Source organism: Macaca mulatta, chromosome 14, assembly GCF_049350105.2.
Source record: "Macaca mulatta isolate MMU2019108-1 chromosome 14, T2T-MMU8v2.0, whole genome shotgun sequence".
In the NCBI taxonomy this organism is placed as follows: Eukaryota; Metazoa; Chordata; class Mammalia; order Primates; family Cercopithecidae; genus Macaca; species Macaca mulatta.
Window position 1 is genome coordinate 13,622,285 of NC_133419.1, and position 20,071 is coordinate 13,642,355.

The 20,071-nt window shown below is 41.6% G+C and overlaps 1 protein-coding gene across 3 annotated transcripts; it reads right to left on the reverse strand.

Annotated features, from left to right (window-relative positions):
* Positions 1-1,499: 1,499 nt before the first annotated feature.
* Positions 1,500-17,201, reverse strand: MS4A7 (membrane spanning 4-domains A7). Of its 3 annotated transcripts, none has more exons than XM_077960404.1 (7): positions 17,067-17,200; positions 12,179-12,454; positions 10,262-10,396; positions 8,709-8,765; positions 5,892-6,098; positions 2,713-2,814; positions 1,500-1,697 (listed from the first exon to the last, which is right to left on the reverse strand). In XM_077960404.1, the coding sequence occupies exons 2-7, from the start codon at positions 12,323-12,325 to the stop codon at positions 1,623-1,625; spliced, it is 723 nt and encodes a 240-aa protein (XP_077816530.1). In that variant the 5' UTR covers positions 12,326-12,454; positions 17,067-17,200; the 3' UTR covers positions 1,500-1,622.
* Positions 17,202-20,071: the final 2,870 nt, after the last annotated feature.

Sequence of the window (20,071 nt, forward strand, 5' to 3'; positions counted from 1 at the left end):
TGTATACACATAATAACTTATTTCCTGGTTTGTAGGGACCATGGATAGCAGGGTGTCTCAAAATTAGCACTGATGGCATTTGGACTCAATCATTCTTTGTTGTAGAAAGTTATAAGATATGTATTTTTTAAACTATGCTACTCTTCAAGTTTATTTAGGAAACCTCATATGCATAGAGAATGCAAAGTTAAACTGCAGCCACACTGGAATTTCCATAATTGCCCAAGAAATTGAGTTTAATGCAGCGGTCCACATAGAACATATTACACAAAGAACAGACAAGATAATTGCGGCAATGACTGGGAAGAAAGAATATGCCCATGTGGTACAAAGTGCAGGGGTGATGATCTGAATTACAAAATTGTGCTATAGATCAAAATAGAGGTAATACCCAAACAAACAGACATTATTATTTTCAGTGTGAACACTATTTGGCTCCAAGTTAGAAACAGAAAACATGCCACTCAGAGACAGATTATCTGTAACTTGTTAAGAAGACTAAGATGCCTTCATTGACTCCTTCCCTGAAATAATAGAAAAGAACATAGTTTATGTGCCAACTAAATATTTATTTTATTTATTTATTTAAAATAAATGAATTCAAAGACTATATGTAGTCCATTTTTATTTTTATTTATTTATTTTATTTATTTTGAGATGGAGTTTTGTTCTTGTAGGCCAGGCTGGAGTGCAATGGTGCAGTCTCTGCTCACTGCAACCTCTGCCTCCCGGGTTCAAGTGATTCTTCTGCCTCAGCCTCTCGGGTAGCTGGAACTACAGGCACGCACTGCCGTGCCCGGCTAATTTTTTGTATTTTTAATAGAGATGGGGTTTCACCTTGTTGACCAGGCTGGTCTCGAACTCCTGACCTCAGGTGATCTGCCCACCTCGGCCTCCCAAATTGCTGGGATTACAGGCATGAGCCACTGTGCCAGGCCAAGAAGGCCGTTTTAAAACAATAAAATGAGCGCCACTGGTTGGTGCCACAGGTTTGCAGAGATTTGGGTTTACATGGTACGATTCATGGGAGGCAGGGACATGCTTGCTGTGTGTTCAGAGGTAACCCTGAGCACTTGAGAAACTCTCTTTGCTGCCTTCCACCTAATGGCTCATGAAAAAGGGCCCAGCAGATCTGTTTCTCAGAGAGTGGCCAGAGCAGAGTAGTTTAATTATATATAGTCTTTCATTTTTAATTAAAGGGTTCTTATAATCCCTAATATGTAATATTTAAGCAATATGAGTGTGAAAATAATACAGAAACAGCCTGCAGAGTCACACGACTTACCAAATTCATACTAGTATGAGTGCACATTTTCCCTTTAGATCACCTTCTGCTCAGTTTACCCAAAGCAGTTTCTAAAGTTGATGACCATTTTGGAAGACTGGCTAATAACATTTTACTGGCTTGGGCTTTGAGGAAATTATTTTCAAGAGAAATGAGTTGTAGTAAACGACTCATGTAAATGACGAATCATAGTAAACAAACACTAAACAAAAAGTTTTTTTGTTTTTTTTTTAAGTTTATTTCATGGTATCTAAAATGGCTGAGATTTCAGGAAAGTCTAATCACACTTGACCATGAGCGTTGGGTTGCTTTTCCTTCCTCTGAGGCCAAGAGTTGCTTATGTCCAAGACTGTGAAGAACTCTTTTTGACCTGCTGGATATGATCTTGTGACTGGGTCAAGGGAAATGAACTCTAGAAAACATATAATTGGTTAGAATTTTTAAACTTTTGATTTTGATTTTGGAGACTAAAAAAAATAACTCATAATACATTCTCCCCAAGTTTTGTGTAGTACTAGTTCTTCCAGCTTTGCCATAATATAGAATTGCAGCAATATTAGTTAAAAATAATGCCGTTCTCCAGTCTAATTATTTTACTATGTTTAAATAGGATCATAGTTAAATCATACTTCATCCAAATTCTATAAGCACTTCTTTTTTGTTGTTGTTGTAGCCTTTAGGGGAAATGAAAATATTTTAAAATTATAACATCAAGAGCTAAGGGGATGTAAGAAAGAGCACAAGGAAGGATAAACAGGACAGAGACGTTCTAGTAAAGTCTCATTACATTAACAAGGAAACTTGGCTAGGGAGACTCTCGGGAGGCGGGTGGCTGTGTTCATAATAAAAGTGAGGGGATACGCATTCTCATTTTCAGCCCAATAGTCTGTATCATTCATTTTCTATGTAATTTTATCCAAGCCTTGGTTCTTTCATGAGGGGTTGCGCTATGTGATTTCTAAAGCCAATTAGCTTCATATTAAGCAATTCTCTAACTGGTCTACTTCCCAGTAGACACTAACTGATCCCAGATGACCAGAGTGTCCTCAGGAAGGAGCCCATTTATTTAAACTTTTTTTTTTTTTTTTTTTTTGAGGCTGAGTCTCACTCTGTCACCCAGGCTGCAGTGCAGTGGTGGGATCTCAGCTCACTGCAACCTCCACCTCCTGGGTTCAAGCAATTCTTCTGCCTCAGCCTCCCAAGTAGGTAGGACTGCAGGCATGTGCCACAGTGCCCGGCTAATTTTTTGTATTTTTAGTAGAGACGGGGTTTCACTGTTAACTCATTTTTTTTTAATTATAAAAGTGGCCTTCCACGTGCACCTCATGAACAATAATTGATTCTTCTTTTTGTCACTTTTGAGCCTGGATTATTGTAGCCTGGACCTGGGACAGAGCAGGTATCATGCAACATGTCAGCATACTCACCCCAGGGTTGTTGGAGTACAGCTGTTTCCACCAAAAGACAGAACTGTATGCAGCTAATAAGAGCTCCAGCACAGTGAAGACGAGCATCACCACTAGGACACCCTGCAAATCAGGACATGAATGGCTGGTACCCAACACAAGCTAGCTGTTATGCCTCACTAAGAGGAGACGGGGCGATGAGGCTCCAGCAATGCAGAGAAAAGGGGACAGGGAAAATTGCTTAATCCTCTTTTCTGCTTTCCCTTTCAGATTTCTGAATAGATGAAGGGAAATAAGCAGCAACTGCATCATCTCAGAACTTTGGTATCCTACCTAATGACAGATGAGAGTAATCTACCACTTACCTCTGGTTGCTGTTATTATTTTCTTTTTGACTATGGTGCTTTTTATTGTCATGATGATATTTCTAGGTGTGTATTTGATTCTGTGTATCCTGCAGTGGTCTCAGTGCATTTCTTCAATCTGAAATCTCATGGTTTTATTAAATTCTAAAAGATTTCTAGTTATTTGCTTTTGCATATGCTCTCTCTTTTATAATCTCTTTCTGGGACTGATATCAGATATGTATCAAACCTCTCCACTTCCCTGCATCCACATGCCTTTTAGGCTTTCATCCGTCTTTTCCAAACACACATAATGTGTTGTGTTCTGTGTGATTTCATCAAATCTAAATTCCACTTCACTCTTTGTTTCCTTGAATATATTGAACCTGCTGTTTAACTGATCTGCTAAGTTTTTAATTTCAAAGACAATTTTCATTTCCAATTATGTGATTCCATTTTTTTCTCAAATGCACATATCTTTTTTTCCCTTTACTGTCCTTTTTTTTTTCCATTTTGGTTTCTATTACTTTTTTTTTTTTTTTTAAGACAGGGTCTCATTCTGTCACCCAGTTTAGAGTGCAATGGTGCGATCTCGGCTCACTGCAACCTGTGCCTCCCCAGTTCAAGCGATTCCCCTGCCTCAGCCTCCCAAGTAGCTGGGATTACAGGCTTGCACCACCATTCCTGGCTAATTTTTGTATTTTTAGTAGAGAAGGGGTTTCACCATGTTGGCCAGGCTGGTCTCAAACTCCTGACCTCAGGTGATCCACCTGCCTCAGCCTCCCAATGTGCTGGAATTACAGGTGTGAGCGACCGCGCCTGGCCTGGTTTCTGTTACTTTGTAAACATTTTTAATGATTTAAAACGTATTTTCATAATAGCCGTTTTCAAATTATTATATTATCTACAGTTCTTGAGCTTCTGACTTTCATGTTTCCCCATTTGCTGCCGCTTCTCGTTTTTTCGTGTTGTTGTTATGTTTCTCATAATATTTTGGTTATTAGATAACTGCAGTGTGTAGATGGTGGTAGTGGTAGGGTTCTTTGATAGGGAGGCATCTTATAAGTTAGGTTTATGGACATCTCCTTCGATAGTAGTTTTAGATTTGATTCTGCGAGAACCTGAGAAGTTTCACATATCTTGTAGCAGTTTTTAACTTAATCCCTTTATTTGAGGTTCCCCTATTTTACATGTAATTATGAATTCGGATGGCACACTTCCACAAAGCTTAGTGAGCTGATGGAAGGTTTTCTTGAAACTTCTTGGGATGTTGGGCAGAATTTTCTTCATATTATTTTCACAAATTGAGTAAATACTCAGTTTCAGCTTTCAACATTTTTGCATGGTACTCAAAATGAGCTCTATGGTCCTGCCCAATGCCAGATCTTGTCATGGATGTTAAAACTGTGTGAGCCTAGCCTCTAACACCAATATTCCTATCCAGATTTCCTTGTGTTTTTTGGCCTCAGCTCTTGTTTGATGATTTGGCTTTAGGATCCTTCTTAGCTTCTGGAACCTAAGACATCTTTCTTCTTTGATTTGTTTTTCCTTCTGCCCTCCCTTCTTCTTCCAACCTTGGCTGTATATTTTTTAATTTTTAAAATTTCGTTACTTTTGTTCAGGTAATTGCTGTGTTAATTAACAAAGAGTAGGCCTTTAGAGTCGGCTTAGTCTGCTATGTTGCATCTTCTCTGATATTGTGGGAAGGTCTTTTGGACTCCAGTTGTCTCAGAATGGGAGGCAGTTTGAAGTAATGAAATTCATTTTCTTTAAATTAAACCCCCAATATGCCTCTCCCACCCCCATTGCTTTACCAGATGTCTGTCCTGCACCAGGATGACACTATCTACCAGGTTTCCTCCAGACAGGTCTCTGTGCTCTTCTACTTCCTCAAGCTCCTGAACCAAAAGGGTTGCTTTTGACAATCTCTGCATCACATGAGCAGACCCACAGGAGTGCAAAAGCTTGCACACATTTTATGAGGTTTGTGAAACAGATGGATCCAAGGGAATGAGAGATACTGCCTTGGGCTCCCTGTGCTCCTACTAGGAGGATTCATAGAGGAAGAACTCTTCTTCTTAAAAGGCCACTGGTTTATGGTTTTAACACCATGATCCTATATTTATAGGATTGAACAAGCAAGGCTTGTCACCACGAACAGGAAGTGATCATCAAGTTTGGGAGAAAGGTGCCAACAAAATGCTGCCCAGAAAGGTTGACATTTTTTCTAGAAGTCAAATCTGTGATAGGCTGTCTCCCTTCCCACCACTCTCTGTCAGCCCTGTTGGACCAAAGTACAAAATAACTATGTATTTGGACTTAAGGTTCAAGTTCTGTGCCTAACATAATGTAGCATACAGGCTTGCATTTGAAGATTAGATTAAACACCATACAGCCTCTCCTAGTCCTCAATTCACTGATGATCAGAAGACAAGCATCTTTAAGGGGTAGGGGCATCCAACCCCTGGAAAAGAATCCAAAAGAGATAATCCCAAATTCAAATATAATTCAAATGAAGACTATTTCTGCCTGTGATGAGTAGGGAGAAGCCTGTTCAACAAAGGATGTACTTTAAGAGTTAAACCCATTGAGGTTGGAATGTTTGTGATAAGAAAGACAGTGGAGGGACGGACTCCCTACTGTCCTTCTTGATTTCCTCTTTGGACTTTATATAGTACATCCCCCACACCACGCAGTCGGCAGACAGGCCTCTTCTAACCACAGGTTTTTGTTTATTTCTGTCTGTCTCCAGGCATTCAGACTGACAGGACCAGAGACTGCCAGAAAAGCAGAGATTATGCAAAGGGGAGACACAGAGATTTCACATGACAGAATGTTCAATCTGAAACTACTCACTGTTAAACTGACACTGGTCAGGAGACAATCTTTGATTTCATATATTGGATAATAGTACTCCGAATAAGGCAATGAGGATAGATAATCCGTTTCTGAGCCACAATGTTGAGAGGCAGTCCTCAGAGCTACCACGCTGTCAGCAAGGAGGAAGAGGCCTGCCCCTGCAGTAACGGAACTCACTGCATTTGAGGTCAGGCTGCTCAGGTCCTGGAAGAGAAACTCTGCATTGGGTTCTCATCACAGAATCAGCACGTGACACTATGAGTCCTCTGTCCATTGTACTGCCATGGTGCTTCCTTGGGTCTGTTTCCTTCCTGTTTCCTTGTGTGGGCACAAACTGTGTTTTATTCATCTTTGTATCTCTTGTCACTATTTAGTTAAGCATGTGATATAATTAGTAAATGCTTATTGAATAAGAAAATGCATGGATAATTCCTCCTTAGGGAGAGGGATTCTGGCCCTTGACTCTCTATAGCACTCAAAATAGAGTCAGTGCTGCTCAGGTCACTGCCAACATCTCCCGTGACCTCCTCAATAGCCTTAGAATCATTCTGTTGCCTTAAGGGCTTCTAGAATATGGACTTTGGCTCCTTCTGGTAAACTGAATCTATGACTTTGATTTACATAAAAGAGCAGCTTCAGAGAAAAGGTGGAGGCAAACTGGAAAAGTTGGAAAACCTATCTATAGGTCTATGGGAACATAAGACAGATTTTCAATTGATAAGCAATTGATCTTGAATTGACAATCAATATTTGTTCAATATGACAAGCATATGCCTTCAGTTTTCCAAAGTGACAGGACATGAGGCAGAGGCACATGGGCTTAGACCGTGTGCTTCTCTCTCCACCCATTCACAAACAGAAATATTATCAGACTGTAGCCACTTTTCCCACAAACCTTGGAGGGAGAAAGGGAAGAAGCAGCTATAAAGCCTTTGCTTCTCTCCATAGCAATTTTCTCTCTTCCCTGCCGTACACCCACAGAGGTGATTTAGGGAAAAGCCACATCCTGACTCAAGAAGATACAGGGTCTGGCTAGGCATAGATGAGGACACATGGATGGTACGTGAGGCTGGTATATGCTCCTGATGATTGAAGCTGCAGTCTAGAACCCAGGAGTATGGAAGAGGATTTTGAAGAGTTCACAGCATTCATTAGTTGGAGTCATAGTTCTAGACTTAGAATCCGAAAACCTCTCCTCCTATCCTAGCTCTGTCACCAACCCATCTCACCGATCCATCTGCGTGCTTGAGCAGATCTTTCTTACTCTGGGCTTCAGTTATCTCTTTTATAAAATGTGGAAGATGAATCTTCTGATCTCAGAAGTGGCTTCCCAAATGCAGTGAATACACAGAAAGGGAAATCTATGCTTGGACTTGACGACAATGTGGGCTCCACATGTGGGACAAAGAACAACATGTGGGCTCCATTGCTCATACGGTAGCTTTGGGCAAAGTGACTGTCCACTGGGACTAGTTTTCCTTCAAAGACTCAGCACATGAAGCCACGTAGCTACAGAGCTGGAGTAGAAAAGGGCAGAACAACCATCCTCCCCAACATACATTGTCTTCCAATGATGCTTAAACAGAGAGGAGCATGCGCTGGAAACCTTGCACAGAGCCTGGCACATCAGTGTCTTTGCTAATGAATTGTCATGCTATGGGAGAATCCTTTCTCCTAAAATGTAGAAGAAGAGTTGGGAAATGGTGTGGTGAATGTGGTTCTCATAGGCCTGATCCACCTGTAGGTAGGTATTCCAACCTCTCCAGTTTGCTTCTGTCTTTTCTCTAAAGCTGCTCATTTAAGTAAGAAGACATAAATTGGGTTTCTACAGAGGGACCAAAGGTCATATTCTAGATGCACTTAGGGCAATATAATAATTCTAAAGTTGTTGAGGAAGCCAGGGGGATGTTGGCAGTGGCATGAGTGGTACTGTCTTTGAGTTTGGTGCGGCAATCAGTGTTGACATTGCAGACATCCCCCTTACCTCTACTCCATCACCCTCATTTTCTCCCACCTTACTTTAAACTGATTTTTTTCCTCTAACATCCAATTATCAAGAATGGGTCTTTGGATGGAAATAGTCTCCTCCAGCCTGGAAAAAGATGGCAACACCCTCTTCTGACAGAGGAATGAATGCCTCCCCACCTGTTATTTGACTGAATGAGGTTTATTTCAGTTGCCTAAAAAGTAGAAATTTGAGAATATATCATGGACTTCTTTCAAATTGTTACCATGGCCACTGAGTAGGGTAAACCAGTTATCCTGGTTTGCCTGGGGAGTAAAGGGTTTCCCAGGATATAGGCTTCCTAGGCTAAAACTGAGACAGTCCTGGGAAAACCAAGACAATTGGTCACCCTGACACTGAAGGGCTAGAATTTGTGTGAAGTCCCAACTCTATGAATGGGGACATTTGGCATCAAAAAGAACCCCAGGAGGCAGGTTTTACAGAAAAAGGATCTGTAGGCTCTCTCTGGGATGGTTGGCTACTTTATTCAAGGTCAAGGTAACAAGCTGTAAAGAGTCCATGGTACATTTAAAAATTTACACTTTTTAAATAACTGAGGTAAACCTCCTCCAAGCTTGGAATATAATCCAGAAGCACCATTTGTAGAAGAAAGAGCGCTGGTCTAGAAGGCAAGAAATTTGGGCTCTACTCTTCGTTCTACCAATGGGACAGCCAGGAAAACCTGGGATTCCTAGCCTGTTCTAAGCTTTATCTCTCTAAACTGTAAAATAGGGATTTTCAACTAGAAGACTTAACTCTGACATTTCTTCAATTCCAACCAGCTGAGATTTAATGGTCCTTATACTTACAAAGGGCTTAGTTGATTGTTTTCCAGAGATAATTGAGAGGGATCCAGTAATACCAAACTGCTCAGAAAAGAGAGAAATAATCAGTTCAGTTGTCTTGTGGAAATGTGCCCACCATGTCACTGTCAATCACTCAATCAAAAAGTGATGTTGGAAAACTTTTAGGTAGAGAACACTGCAGAAATAGTGTGAATCCATATTGCTAGAAAGGCCTAATTCCCACCTGACATAAGAATGTCTATATTGACTTTGAATGACATGCAGATGTACAGAGGGGTTGGATTTGTTTTAGTGGAAATCATTAGGAACTGAGGAGGCCTGGAGAAAAGGTGTTCATGGGAAGGAGAAGAGTGTTACTAAATTACAAGGTTGAAAGAGAGGAGGTTGAGATGGACCAACGACTTGAATGGATCTAGAGATTGGAACAGCCAACAGAAGCACTCAGGAAAGAGGCTCTGATGGAACAAGGTGCAGAAACACATGAACTGGAAGTTATTGGTGTATGTTGCTTGAGTCAGAATGGGAGTTGAGGAAAGTGGGAAGAGCAGGCTCAGACATGAAGTCTTTATCATAAAGCCCCAGAAATCAGTATTTAATCCCAGTGGTATTAAAGATCCAGCTGGCAGAGGAAGGGTATTCTGAGAAGCTGAAAAGTTGCTTAAGTGTGTGGCTTGGATATTGAATAGTCACAGGCAAAAAGGGTCCAGTATAAGCTAATGCTAGCTTCTCTAAGGAGACGTGGGGCCCACAACCACTGGTTATAGGAGAAGTCAAGGACAAATTGTGCTCTGGGGCAGGAGCAGGGCCTCCTTACATGACTGCACAGTTTGTGTTCACACAGGGACTGTATCCACACAGAAATGGTACCTTAGTATAGTTCGTCTGCCCAGAATGTTTGCTTTTTATCCTTTGTACAAAATACTACATGGAGAAGAAATAACCCTTTGTGGGACGTGTGAGTCTGCCCTGGCCACTCTCTGAAAAACAGATCTGCTAGACCCTTTTTCATGAGCCATTAGGTGGAAGGCAGCAAAGAGAGTTTCTCAAGTGCTAAGGGTTACCTCTGGACACACAGTAAGCCTGTCCCTGCCTCCCATGAATCTTACCATGCAAACCCAAATCTCTGCAAACCTGTGGCACCTCCCAGTGGTGCTCGTTTTACTGTTTAAAAATGGCCTTCTCACTCTCTACCTTAAAAGTTAATTATTCGTACAATGGAGAGAATCCAATGGCCTCATCAAAGCCCCAAAGAGGGATATGGAAAAACATCCACTTTTCCAGAGGTATGTTGTAATGCCAGGTAAGAAATGCTGTGCTGGTATTCCCATTGCATTACCACCATTCTCGCTTGCCCCCTGCTTTGCAGGAAGACAGATTAAGTCTCTCTGCTGCTCTTCTTGAATAGAGGAAATGTGATGTGGGGCAATGATAGAAGGAAAGTTGAGGCCTTGCCTTCTTTTGCCTCCTGGCCTCTTGGAGTCTGAGTCACTCCACAACTATGCACCTGGTTAGCGTTTATAAAGCATGTCCCCTTTTACAGTCCCCATTCTACTCACACACAGAGCTCCTAAAAATGGGTACCCAGACATCAGAGTGGTGGAAATTGCTGGACTGAAGTGGGAGGGGTAGGGAGCAAAAACCAAGATGGCCCCCAAACTTGAAATCATCAGGCAACACAGGATCTGGACAGTCTGCAATAGAGAAGACAGGAAATCTAGACTGCACTTCAAACAGATGAAAGTGATTATTTGAATGCACATTGTAAAGCATAAAGAGTATAAAATACGTTATAATTTGTTGTATTAAAGAGGAACAAATGTTACAAGGAGCCGATCGATATGCTGCTAGAGGAAGTCATGTATAGCTAACCTCTTCTTTTCTGATAGGATTACTAAACTAGCAAATAGGGAAGTGATCATATGCACACTTTAACTATTTTTGAAAAAGATACTTGACAGTTTTTAAATTTATTTCCTTGAAAAGTAGATAAAAAAGTTGTTCAGTGAGGTGGAAACTTTTCACAGGAGTGTTAATGAAGAGTTTTTTCAGTTGAAATTAGATAGAGCAGGTCATCTCTTCTGTTGTAATTCATCTTGTTTTGTTCATCATTGAATTTTAATAATAATTATTTCACAAGTGGAAGAACTGAAGTTTTGCCATTAGTTTGCTCTAAAGCCTATGCTTTTGCTCAAATGCACGTGCAATTGAAAGATGATGCAAACATAGGAGAAATAAAAAAAGAAGTCAACCATTCATATCATTAATAGTTATTGAATACCTGTTGTGTGCCAGGCACCAGGGAATGAAGCAAATGAAAATCACTACCATTGGAGAGCTTATATATGTATTGTGTGTCTTGTCTGTAAGGATATAGACAAGTTCCATGGAAGGCAGAATAGAGTTAAGAGCAAAGTAGTAGGACATGAGACCTGTGAAGGACTGGAGGCATGGTGCAAACGATGTAGGGATTTTTAGGCTGTTTTACCAACTTTGCTTTTCATCTTGAACAAAAAAGGAATCCCATTGGATAATTTTGAACTAGCAGGATACATGACCTAACTTTCATTTTTAAAAGATCACCCTACCTGCTGTACTAAGCATAGATTGTGAAGAAACAGGGCAGGGAGATCCATCTAAAACTGGGAGTGAATAGGAGCTGGGTATTATAAGAGAGTATTCAAAACCATTTGGAGATTAAAGTTCTGGATATGAGGGATGATAATCTGGGACACTTAGATGTCTTATCATTTTATGAATGGGGAAAAATGGATCATGAGATTAGTCTTGATTGTCTCATCTCAAAATATTTGAAAAATGAGCTCAAAGTTAAGAATATCTAATTTAATCAAACTGAGTAAAATCCGTATGGTTAAGTAGAAAATTTTTACTGTACTAAAGACAAAATAAGGAAGACGAATTTGTGGCCAGGCGCAGTGGCTCATGCCTGTAATCCCAGCACTTTGGGAGACCAAGGTGGGTGGATCACGAGGTCAGAAGTTAGAAACAAGCCTGGCCAATATGGTGAAACCCCATCTCTACTAAGAATACAAAAATTAGCCGGGTGTGGTGGCGTGCACCTGTAGTCCCAGCTACTCAGGAGGCTGAGGCAGAAGAATCACTTGAACCCGGGAGGCGGAGGTTGCAGTGAACCAAGATCGTGCCACTGCACTCCAGTCTGGGCGACAGAGGGAGATTCCATCTCAAAATATATAAATAAATATATAAATAAATAAAATAAGAAAGACTAACTTGTTAATTGTGAAGCATGCTAGTGAAAAAGATCTAGTGGTTTTAGTTTCTGGAAACTGCTGCAGAGGATATAGTCTTCCCCTAAAGCTCCATTTCATGTCCTCATTAGCCTGGAGTCAGCCAGAAAAGAGTGAAAGAGCTTCCCAGACTCACTGTAGATCTGTAGTCTAGATACATTTACAAAGTATTTTCTCAATATTCCCCTTATGATGAGGTGGACTTACCCCAAGAACGGTGGCTTCTGTTGGCAGCCCGCTCTGAAGGTAATCTTCTTTTTGGTACTTGTGTCCAGGTTTCTCTCTTTGAGGGATAGTGATGCCCTTTGGTGTAAAGCTGTCAAAAATCCCCATGGTTTGGGATTGTAATAGCATGATGCTGATGATGCTGGAAGAGGCATCAAACTCAGTTACTTCCCAAGGTTTGACTTACAGACATAAGCTTCCAGGGACCATACCTTGTAGGAACGTAAAGTATTTGCCATTATTCCAAGGCTGGTTGTCCTTCAGAAACAAAACATGGGAATCAGTGGAGCATTGGAAAGCGGGCATGCTGGGCACAGTTCATCCATTGTGGTCAAGAAGCATGTCACTGCCAGAGAACTGTACATATTTTGAGGGGTCCTACAATTGAGAAGTGAGCAAATCACATAGAAGTTGCTTTGTAGCCCTAAATATGTCCATCTCACTCTCCCTCCAATGACCTCTGCTTCCAGCTTCCCTTCCTTATCTCCTGTGTCTCTGCTTCACCTGTGCTACCTTTCCACACCACATCTTCCAGGATTATACTCTTGTGCTACACCTGCACTGATCAGTCTTCTACTCTAGTCTTCATTTTATCTTCATAAAAATATTGGGGATGAATGCTGTTCCACTTTCCTTTCCTATAGCGAGATGGCGTATCCCATCCAGAATCTTCCTCCTTGCTTATATTGGTTTAGTAATTAGTAATGTAAACATTTACTTAACTCCTGCCGAATTCCTAGCATTAGACCATTGCAACTCTAATCCTTATAACAACCCTGTCACTTACATGTTATTAAATCAATTTTATACATTAGAAACCTGGGGCTAATAAGCTCAAGTGACTTTCATTGAATGAAATAGTCACATAAAGCACTTATCTCAGTACATAGAACGTGTTCAATATACAGTAGCTAATATTAACAGCCTGCATTTATGTGACTGGATTGAGGCTTATCTGGCTCAGAGGCGTGTGGTATTTTTTTCTCTATGCCATGTTAATTCTTCTCCTCTTCCTTCCTAACGTTTCCAGTTGCCTTGTAGGTTCCAGGAGCAAGTTGTCTGCCACCACCAACTCAGCAGCATTGCTGGGCCTCTGTGGTGTCAGTAACAAGGCTCAGCTCCTGAAATGTTGCCCAGATTTGTTTTCAGCTCAGCATTCTCCCTACTGAAGGCCAGAGTTTAGTTAAAGGCTTGTGATCCTTGAAAGGTGTTACAGCTCTGCTGCCTGACATTTTGCCTCAACGTGTTGGTGCTTTAGGAATGGTTCCAGGATCTCTTGGGTGGAGTGAATAACAGATAAAGATTGGAAATGACACCTAGAATCTCTTCCTAGTGAGGGAGATGGAAAAGTGCACTGGGATGGGAGTCCAGTGCCTAGGCATCTACTTGCACATCAGAGCCTATGTCTTGAAGTCCAGTCCTACATCCACCAATTACTGCTAAACTCACCCTGGGCAAGGTATTTTCACCACTTCATAGGTTTGTGATACAGGTTAGATAAGATGACACATATAATGGGCTCAACATAGAGTGAGGCATGTGATAAACTCGCAAAACGTATCAGTTTTATCTAATACTCATTGGAAGCCCAGTTCTGATATTGATGAGCTGGCCATACACAGGATACCTCCCCTCATTCATCCCCACTTTCCTTATCTGTAAAATAGGGATAATGATACCATCCTGAAGGACTCTTCTGAAGATGTGAATGACATACATGAGTGCCTTTTGTTGTAACTCTCTGAGTTTTATTTTTATTTTTTTTTATTTTTTATTTTTATTTTTTTTTTTTTGAGACGGAGTCTCGCTCTGTCACCCAGGCTGGAGTGCTGTGGCCGGATCTCACCTCACTGCAAGCTCCGCCTCCCGGGTTTACGCCATTCTCCTGCCTCAGCCTCCCCAGTAGTTGGGACTACAGGCGCCCGCCACCTCGCCCGGCTAGTTTTTTGTATTTTTTAGTAGAGACGGGGTTTCACCGTGTTAGCCAGGCTGGTCTCGATCTCCTGACCTCGTGATCCGCCCGTCTCGGCCTCCCAAAGTGCTGGGAACTCTCTGAGTTTTATTAGGTGTTCCATAATAGTCAATCCATGTTTGGACCCCCATTTTATTTCTGCTCCTAGATCTGTGCCTTAGTCTAGTTTCTCATGCTCTCTGGGAATCAAGTACTTTATCTGAAGAAATATTAAACCTAAAGTTCTCTTTGTTTAAGGAGATAATTTTCATTTCTTGGAATTTTGAAATCTGGGTAGAAGTATGGGTAAGGTTACATGTCCTATGAGGGGAATAATGTTGAAGCTGAGTCCCTGCAGTGGAGCCAGGGTGAGCCTTCCAGCACATCTTTAAAGCCAGAGAAGGAGAAAAAGTCTCAGGCTTAGAGAAATTCTAGGTTTCAGAATCAAACAGTAGTTCATGATAAAATGATAATCATTGCCAACATTGATTGGGCACGCACTATGAATGTAGCATTCTATTAAGAGCTTTGTGACAGTCTCATTTAATCTGCACTCTCAGAGATGGGCGCTGAACCCTGAAGATAAGAAAAATGAGGCTTGGAGAGGTGAAGTAGCTTGCACAAGATTGCTTATCTAGCAGGTCGTGGAGGCAAGATTTGGGCACAGGCCGTCTAACACCAGAGCTCTTCTATATCCCTGTAGGTTTGTGTTTGCCCGGCTAGCTACACCTGATTCTCATCCTCTCTATTCTTCCTCCCCTATTGTTGAAGCATTGGCTGCCACTTACCAGTTCCATACCCTCCCCCAGGGACATTGCTAATCTTGGGGAATATAAGTTGAAGATTTCTATTTCCCAAATTGTTTTCATGTTGTAGAAACTTGGCTTTTACCTTGCTCCGTGGGGCACAATAGCCGAAATATACCAACTAGACTCCTTCCTACTAGTCTTCGTAACCAGCCTCCTAAGTTCTGGATTCCTTTCTTTATTTTTTGAATCTCATACCCAAGGACCGCAGAAAATGCTTGATTCTCAGCCTGAAGCTAGGACTCGAAAGTTTAATTGATAATTTCAGACTATAGCCTGAAACCATGATACCATGAACATTTATTTTCCTTGGTTATTTCTTAACTGTTTGTTTTGTTTGAACGAGTGCATAAAGTACCACCATTACAAGGGAATACAGTTTGAAGAAGAAAACAAATTAGCTCCTTAACTTTCAACTGTCACCCGATCACTCTTGTTTCCTACGCACATATTCTTTACATTCTCTCTTCCCCTCTGCCACTTTGTCTCTCTCCTCTTTATATATGTTCACAGACATTCACAACTTTACGGAAATAATCATTCTATCCATGCCATTTTATAACTGTTCTTTTTGCACTCACCATTATTCTGTAGACATCTTTGACCAATGAATAGAAATAATAAAAATCCTAAATTTAAAAGCAAACGATAGATTCTGATACATGCCACAACATGGATGAACCTTAAAGACAATATGGCAAGTGAAATAATCCAGTCACAAAAGGACAAATATTGTATGATTCTACTTACGGGAGGTCCCTAGAAGAGTCAAATTCAAAGAAAGTAAAATGGTGGTTGCTGGGGGCTGGGGGGAGAGGGGAATGGAAAGCTATTGTTTAATGGGCATGGAGTTCCAGTTTGGGCACACAAGGAAGTTCTGGAGTTGGGTGGTGGTGACGGTTGCACAACGGTGTGAATATACTTAATGCCACTGAACTGTAAACCTAAAAATGGTTAAGGCTGGGTGCAGTGACTCATGCCTGTAATGAGCACTTTGGGAGGCCGAGGTGGGCAGATCATCTGAGGTCAGGAGTTCAAGACCAGCGTGGCAAACATGGTGAGACCCCCGTCTCTACTAAAAAAATACAAAAATTAGCCGGGCATGATGGTGAGTGCCTGTAATCCCAGCTACTCAGGAGGCTGAGATGGGAGAATCGTTTGAACCCGGGAGACGGTGGTTGCAGTGAGCCAAGATCACGCCACTGCACTCTAGCCTGGGTGGCTGAGCAAGACCGTGTCTCAAAACAACAACAACAACAACAACAACAACAAAACATGGTTAAAAGGCTACAATTATTTTAAGTATATTTTACTACAACAAAAAAGTCAAATGGTATATTTAAATAAATGGAGGTCTTCAGATTCATTTAATCAGTCACACGTTCATGATCATTTAGGCGGTTTCTATTTTTTCTTTTTGGCACTATGAACAATGCAATAATGAGCATCTTTGCACTTTTGTGATGCCTCCTGCATTTAATTATCTCAGAGTGAATTTATTACATTTAAAGCTATGATACTTAAATTTTGACACATGTTGCTACTTTTAGGAGGAATTCTATATAACCAAGATTCTTTATGTTTCACAAAAGTCTCCAGACTGATGCTATCATCTCCAAACACCACAATCTGACAGGATGCTTTGTCCTTCCACATTCGCCCTGTGGAGATAGACTAGAAGGACCCACACCTTTCAAGATGGCTCTAAAATCCTTGCTTTGAAGATAAATCATAACATGGAGGTCAACAGCTGTGCCCAGCAATTTTCTGTATTACAGAATTAGAGTAGGACAATGGGGTTCTAATGCAAGTTTCAGTCTAAGTGCACAGTATTTGTTGAGAGTGGATTCTGTGTAAGACTGAGTGACACACCAGGAGAATGCAGAGCATTGTGGAAAATCACCTCAAATCTTGAGAGAAACCTGAGAATGGTTTTAGCCAATTTTCTTATTTGGCAAGTGAGTAAACTGAGACCCAAAAAGGGGACCGAGCTGACGTTCCATCTCACACAGGTGGTCAGAATCAGAGACAGAATGATAATCCAATTCCCTGGCTGTCTTTCCAAAAGCACACAATCTTCCCCAAAAGTCATGATCTAAACCAAGGTGCCTACCTATTCTCGCAGCCTGGTCCTGTGTGCTGTGGCTGGTGCGTCAGCTCCCCTCTGGGGAGCGCTCAGCTGGAACCTCCCACTGGCTGTTCCTGCCAGAACGATCTTGGTGGTCGGCTCTCCAGCCTCTGAGACTTCCTGTCCCTTTCTCAGAGCAGTATTTATGATTACACAGGATGTGAATTTTGCTTATTTACAGACAGTGGATATGTAAAAAGTGCCTCTGCTTCCTCTTTCTAAATTCGGAGGTCTGGAAAAATGACACAAGATAGAAGTGACACATGAGTAAAAGACCTTTGTGAAGACTAGTGATTTGTACGGTCCCAGTTAAAATTCATTTTCCCTACTCCTACATAGAGTTATGTAAGTCATGTAGTTTCGCTTAGCCTGAGTTTTCTTGTCTATTAAATGGCGGATGGATAATAATAATTCCAATCTGTGGCTGTCGGGAGAATTCAAGAAAAAAGATGCCAAGAGTTTACAAAAAGTAGACACTCTCAATAAATATTGATAATAGTAATGTTAATTTTGAATTTTGGAGAATCTATTTTCTCACTTTCCAGGCTCTTGGTAAGCTGAAAGCAACCTGTGGAAAATTCCATGTCTCCTCGTTACTTCTTTTGGGTGTCTGCATTCTCCATCTTTGGCCTCATGCTCAGGGAAGTCCAGGCACATCTTGGGAAAGATGCCAGTGGATTGGAGTCAGAGGCAGAGCCATCAAGCTCCACACAAGCTCATATTTGGGGAAGTATTTGTTGTTGAGGGGACACTGTTGCCACTTTCACATCCCTTTTAAGGCTTCTTGTAGACTAGCCATTGTTTAGAAGGAGAGGGTTTAAGATGGCTCTGGGACGTGCAGCAGCTGGTGGCACAACATGCTCCATATACAATCTCCATTTCCTAAAGGGTGGCAAGGCTGTGTCCTAAAAGAGAAGTAAACCTAAGCCTGGGAGGTTTAAATAACTCATAAAGTACTTGGAGGGTATTTTAGTCCAGTTCTTCTCTTCCCCAAATGAGGTGATATTGCTGAAGGAATCTGCCCCCAGTCACATGTCTAGCCTGTGGAAGAGGCAGGAATCTAATTCACATCTCTTGGCACTGAGGTCTGGGCTTGCTTCACGGCAAGAGTCTGCCATTTGGTCAACAACTTTTTATTTTTATTTATTTATTTATTTTGAGATGGAGTTTTGTTCTTGTTGCTCAGGCTAGAGTGCAATGGTGCAATCTCAGCTCATTGTAACCTCCACCTCCCAGGTTCAAGCAGTTCTCCTGCCTCAACCTCCCCAGTAGCTGGGACTACAGGTGCCCACCACCACGCCCAGCTAATTTTTGTATTTTTACTAGAGACAGGATTTCGTCATGTTTGTCAGGTTGGTCTCGAACTCCTGACCTCAGGTGATCCACCTGCCTCAGCCTCCCAAAGTGCTGGGATCACAGGCATGAGCCACTGTGCCCAGCTTAGTCAACATCTTAATACCCACAACCAGCATTGTCTTTGCTTAAGAAAACTTCCATGATCCAGACCTTCCTCTGGGCCTATGACCTGCTTTGACCAAATTGTCAAAGAACCTTGGTCATTTGGGCTTCTCTCACACTTCTTCTGAGACCCTGAAAAGAAATTCGTGAGAAAATCAGTTAGATATCCAGTTTGTTTTTTCATTTGAAAAAAGGTTTTTCAGAGTTGTTTTGTGGATTAAGTCAAATAACATAAAAGTCCCCACGATTGAGCCTGACATACATGAACCATTAAGAAAAATCTGGTATTTCGGCTGGGCACGGTGGCTCACGCCTGTAATCCCAGCACTTTGGGAGGCCGAGGCGGGCAGGTCACAAAGTCAGGAGATCAAGACCATCCTGGCTAACACAGTGAAACCTGGTCTCTACTAAAAATACAAAAAAATCAGCTGGGTGTGGTGGCGGGCGCCTGTAATCCCAGCTACTTGGGAGGCTGAGGCAGGAGAATGGTGTGAACCTGAGAGGTGGAGCTTGCAGTGAGCCGAGATCGCACCACTGTACTCCAGCCTGGGCAACAGAGCGAGACTCTGTCTCAAGAAAAAAAAAAAAAAAAAGAAAAGAAAAATCTGGTATTTCTTGTCCAACACCTTCTCACATCCCCTTTAGAGAAAAGTGTATTTTAACTCTAGATTGATCTCTGATCTCTAAGTATAATCTATATTTACTCTAAATTCATGCTCCTGTCCATTGAGAGGAATCTCCTCAGCCCTTTGCAAACAGTCCTGGTGCTCTAGACAGCCAAGTGACGCACAGTCCTAGTGCTTCCTTCAAGGATATGATCTCCCCGCCATCCCCACCCCAAGCAGTCCATGAAGCTAGTAAAATGGAAATGCGTCTTATATGTCAGAAGACTCTGCCAGCCTTGGACAGACTAACTGTATTTTCTTTTTCTCTAGCAATGGAGATGATGGGCTGGGACTAGGGTACAAAGTCTGGTCATCCAGAGAGAGATTCCTTGGAGCAGCATTCACAGACTCCCTTGATGTTTGACTTGGTTATTGGTTCCTCACGGAATATTCTCCCTGTTTCTTAGAATCTTGTATCATGCCAGTGGAATGAAAGTGAAAGGATTTTTCCCCCAACTTCAGCATTTTACAGGTGGGGAAACTAAAGGCCAGAGGTTTCTTAGGGAGTTAGTAGTGACTGGGCTGGTGGCTGATTCATGCAGTTTCTATCTCTATACTATTTTAGTGTTTTCTTTATGCCTTTGCGGTTCTTTAATACACAGGTAATGACTCTTTCTAGCAAGTACTCTCTGCTAAAATAACAGGAGGTTTCTGTCTTTTGGCTGATAACCTGAATTACAGAGAGGTTAAGTAACTTACCCTGTCACACACCCTAGAAATTAGTGAAGTCTAGATTTGAATCCAGGTAATCTTAATTCAGGGACTGTGCTCTTAACTGGTATATTATTACTTCCAGGAACTCGCTTTACTGGTCATCTGGACTTGAACAGTAAACCCCCAAACCTGGTGTGAGACCCTACCTTCCAA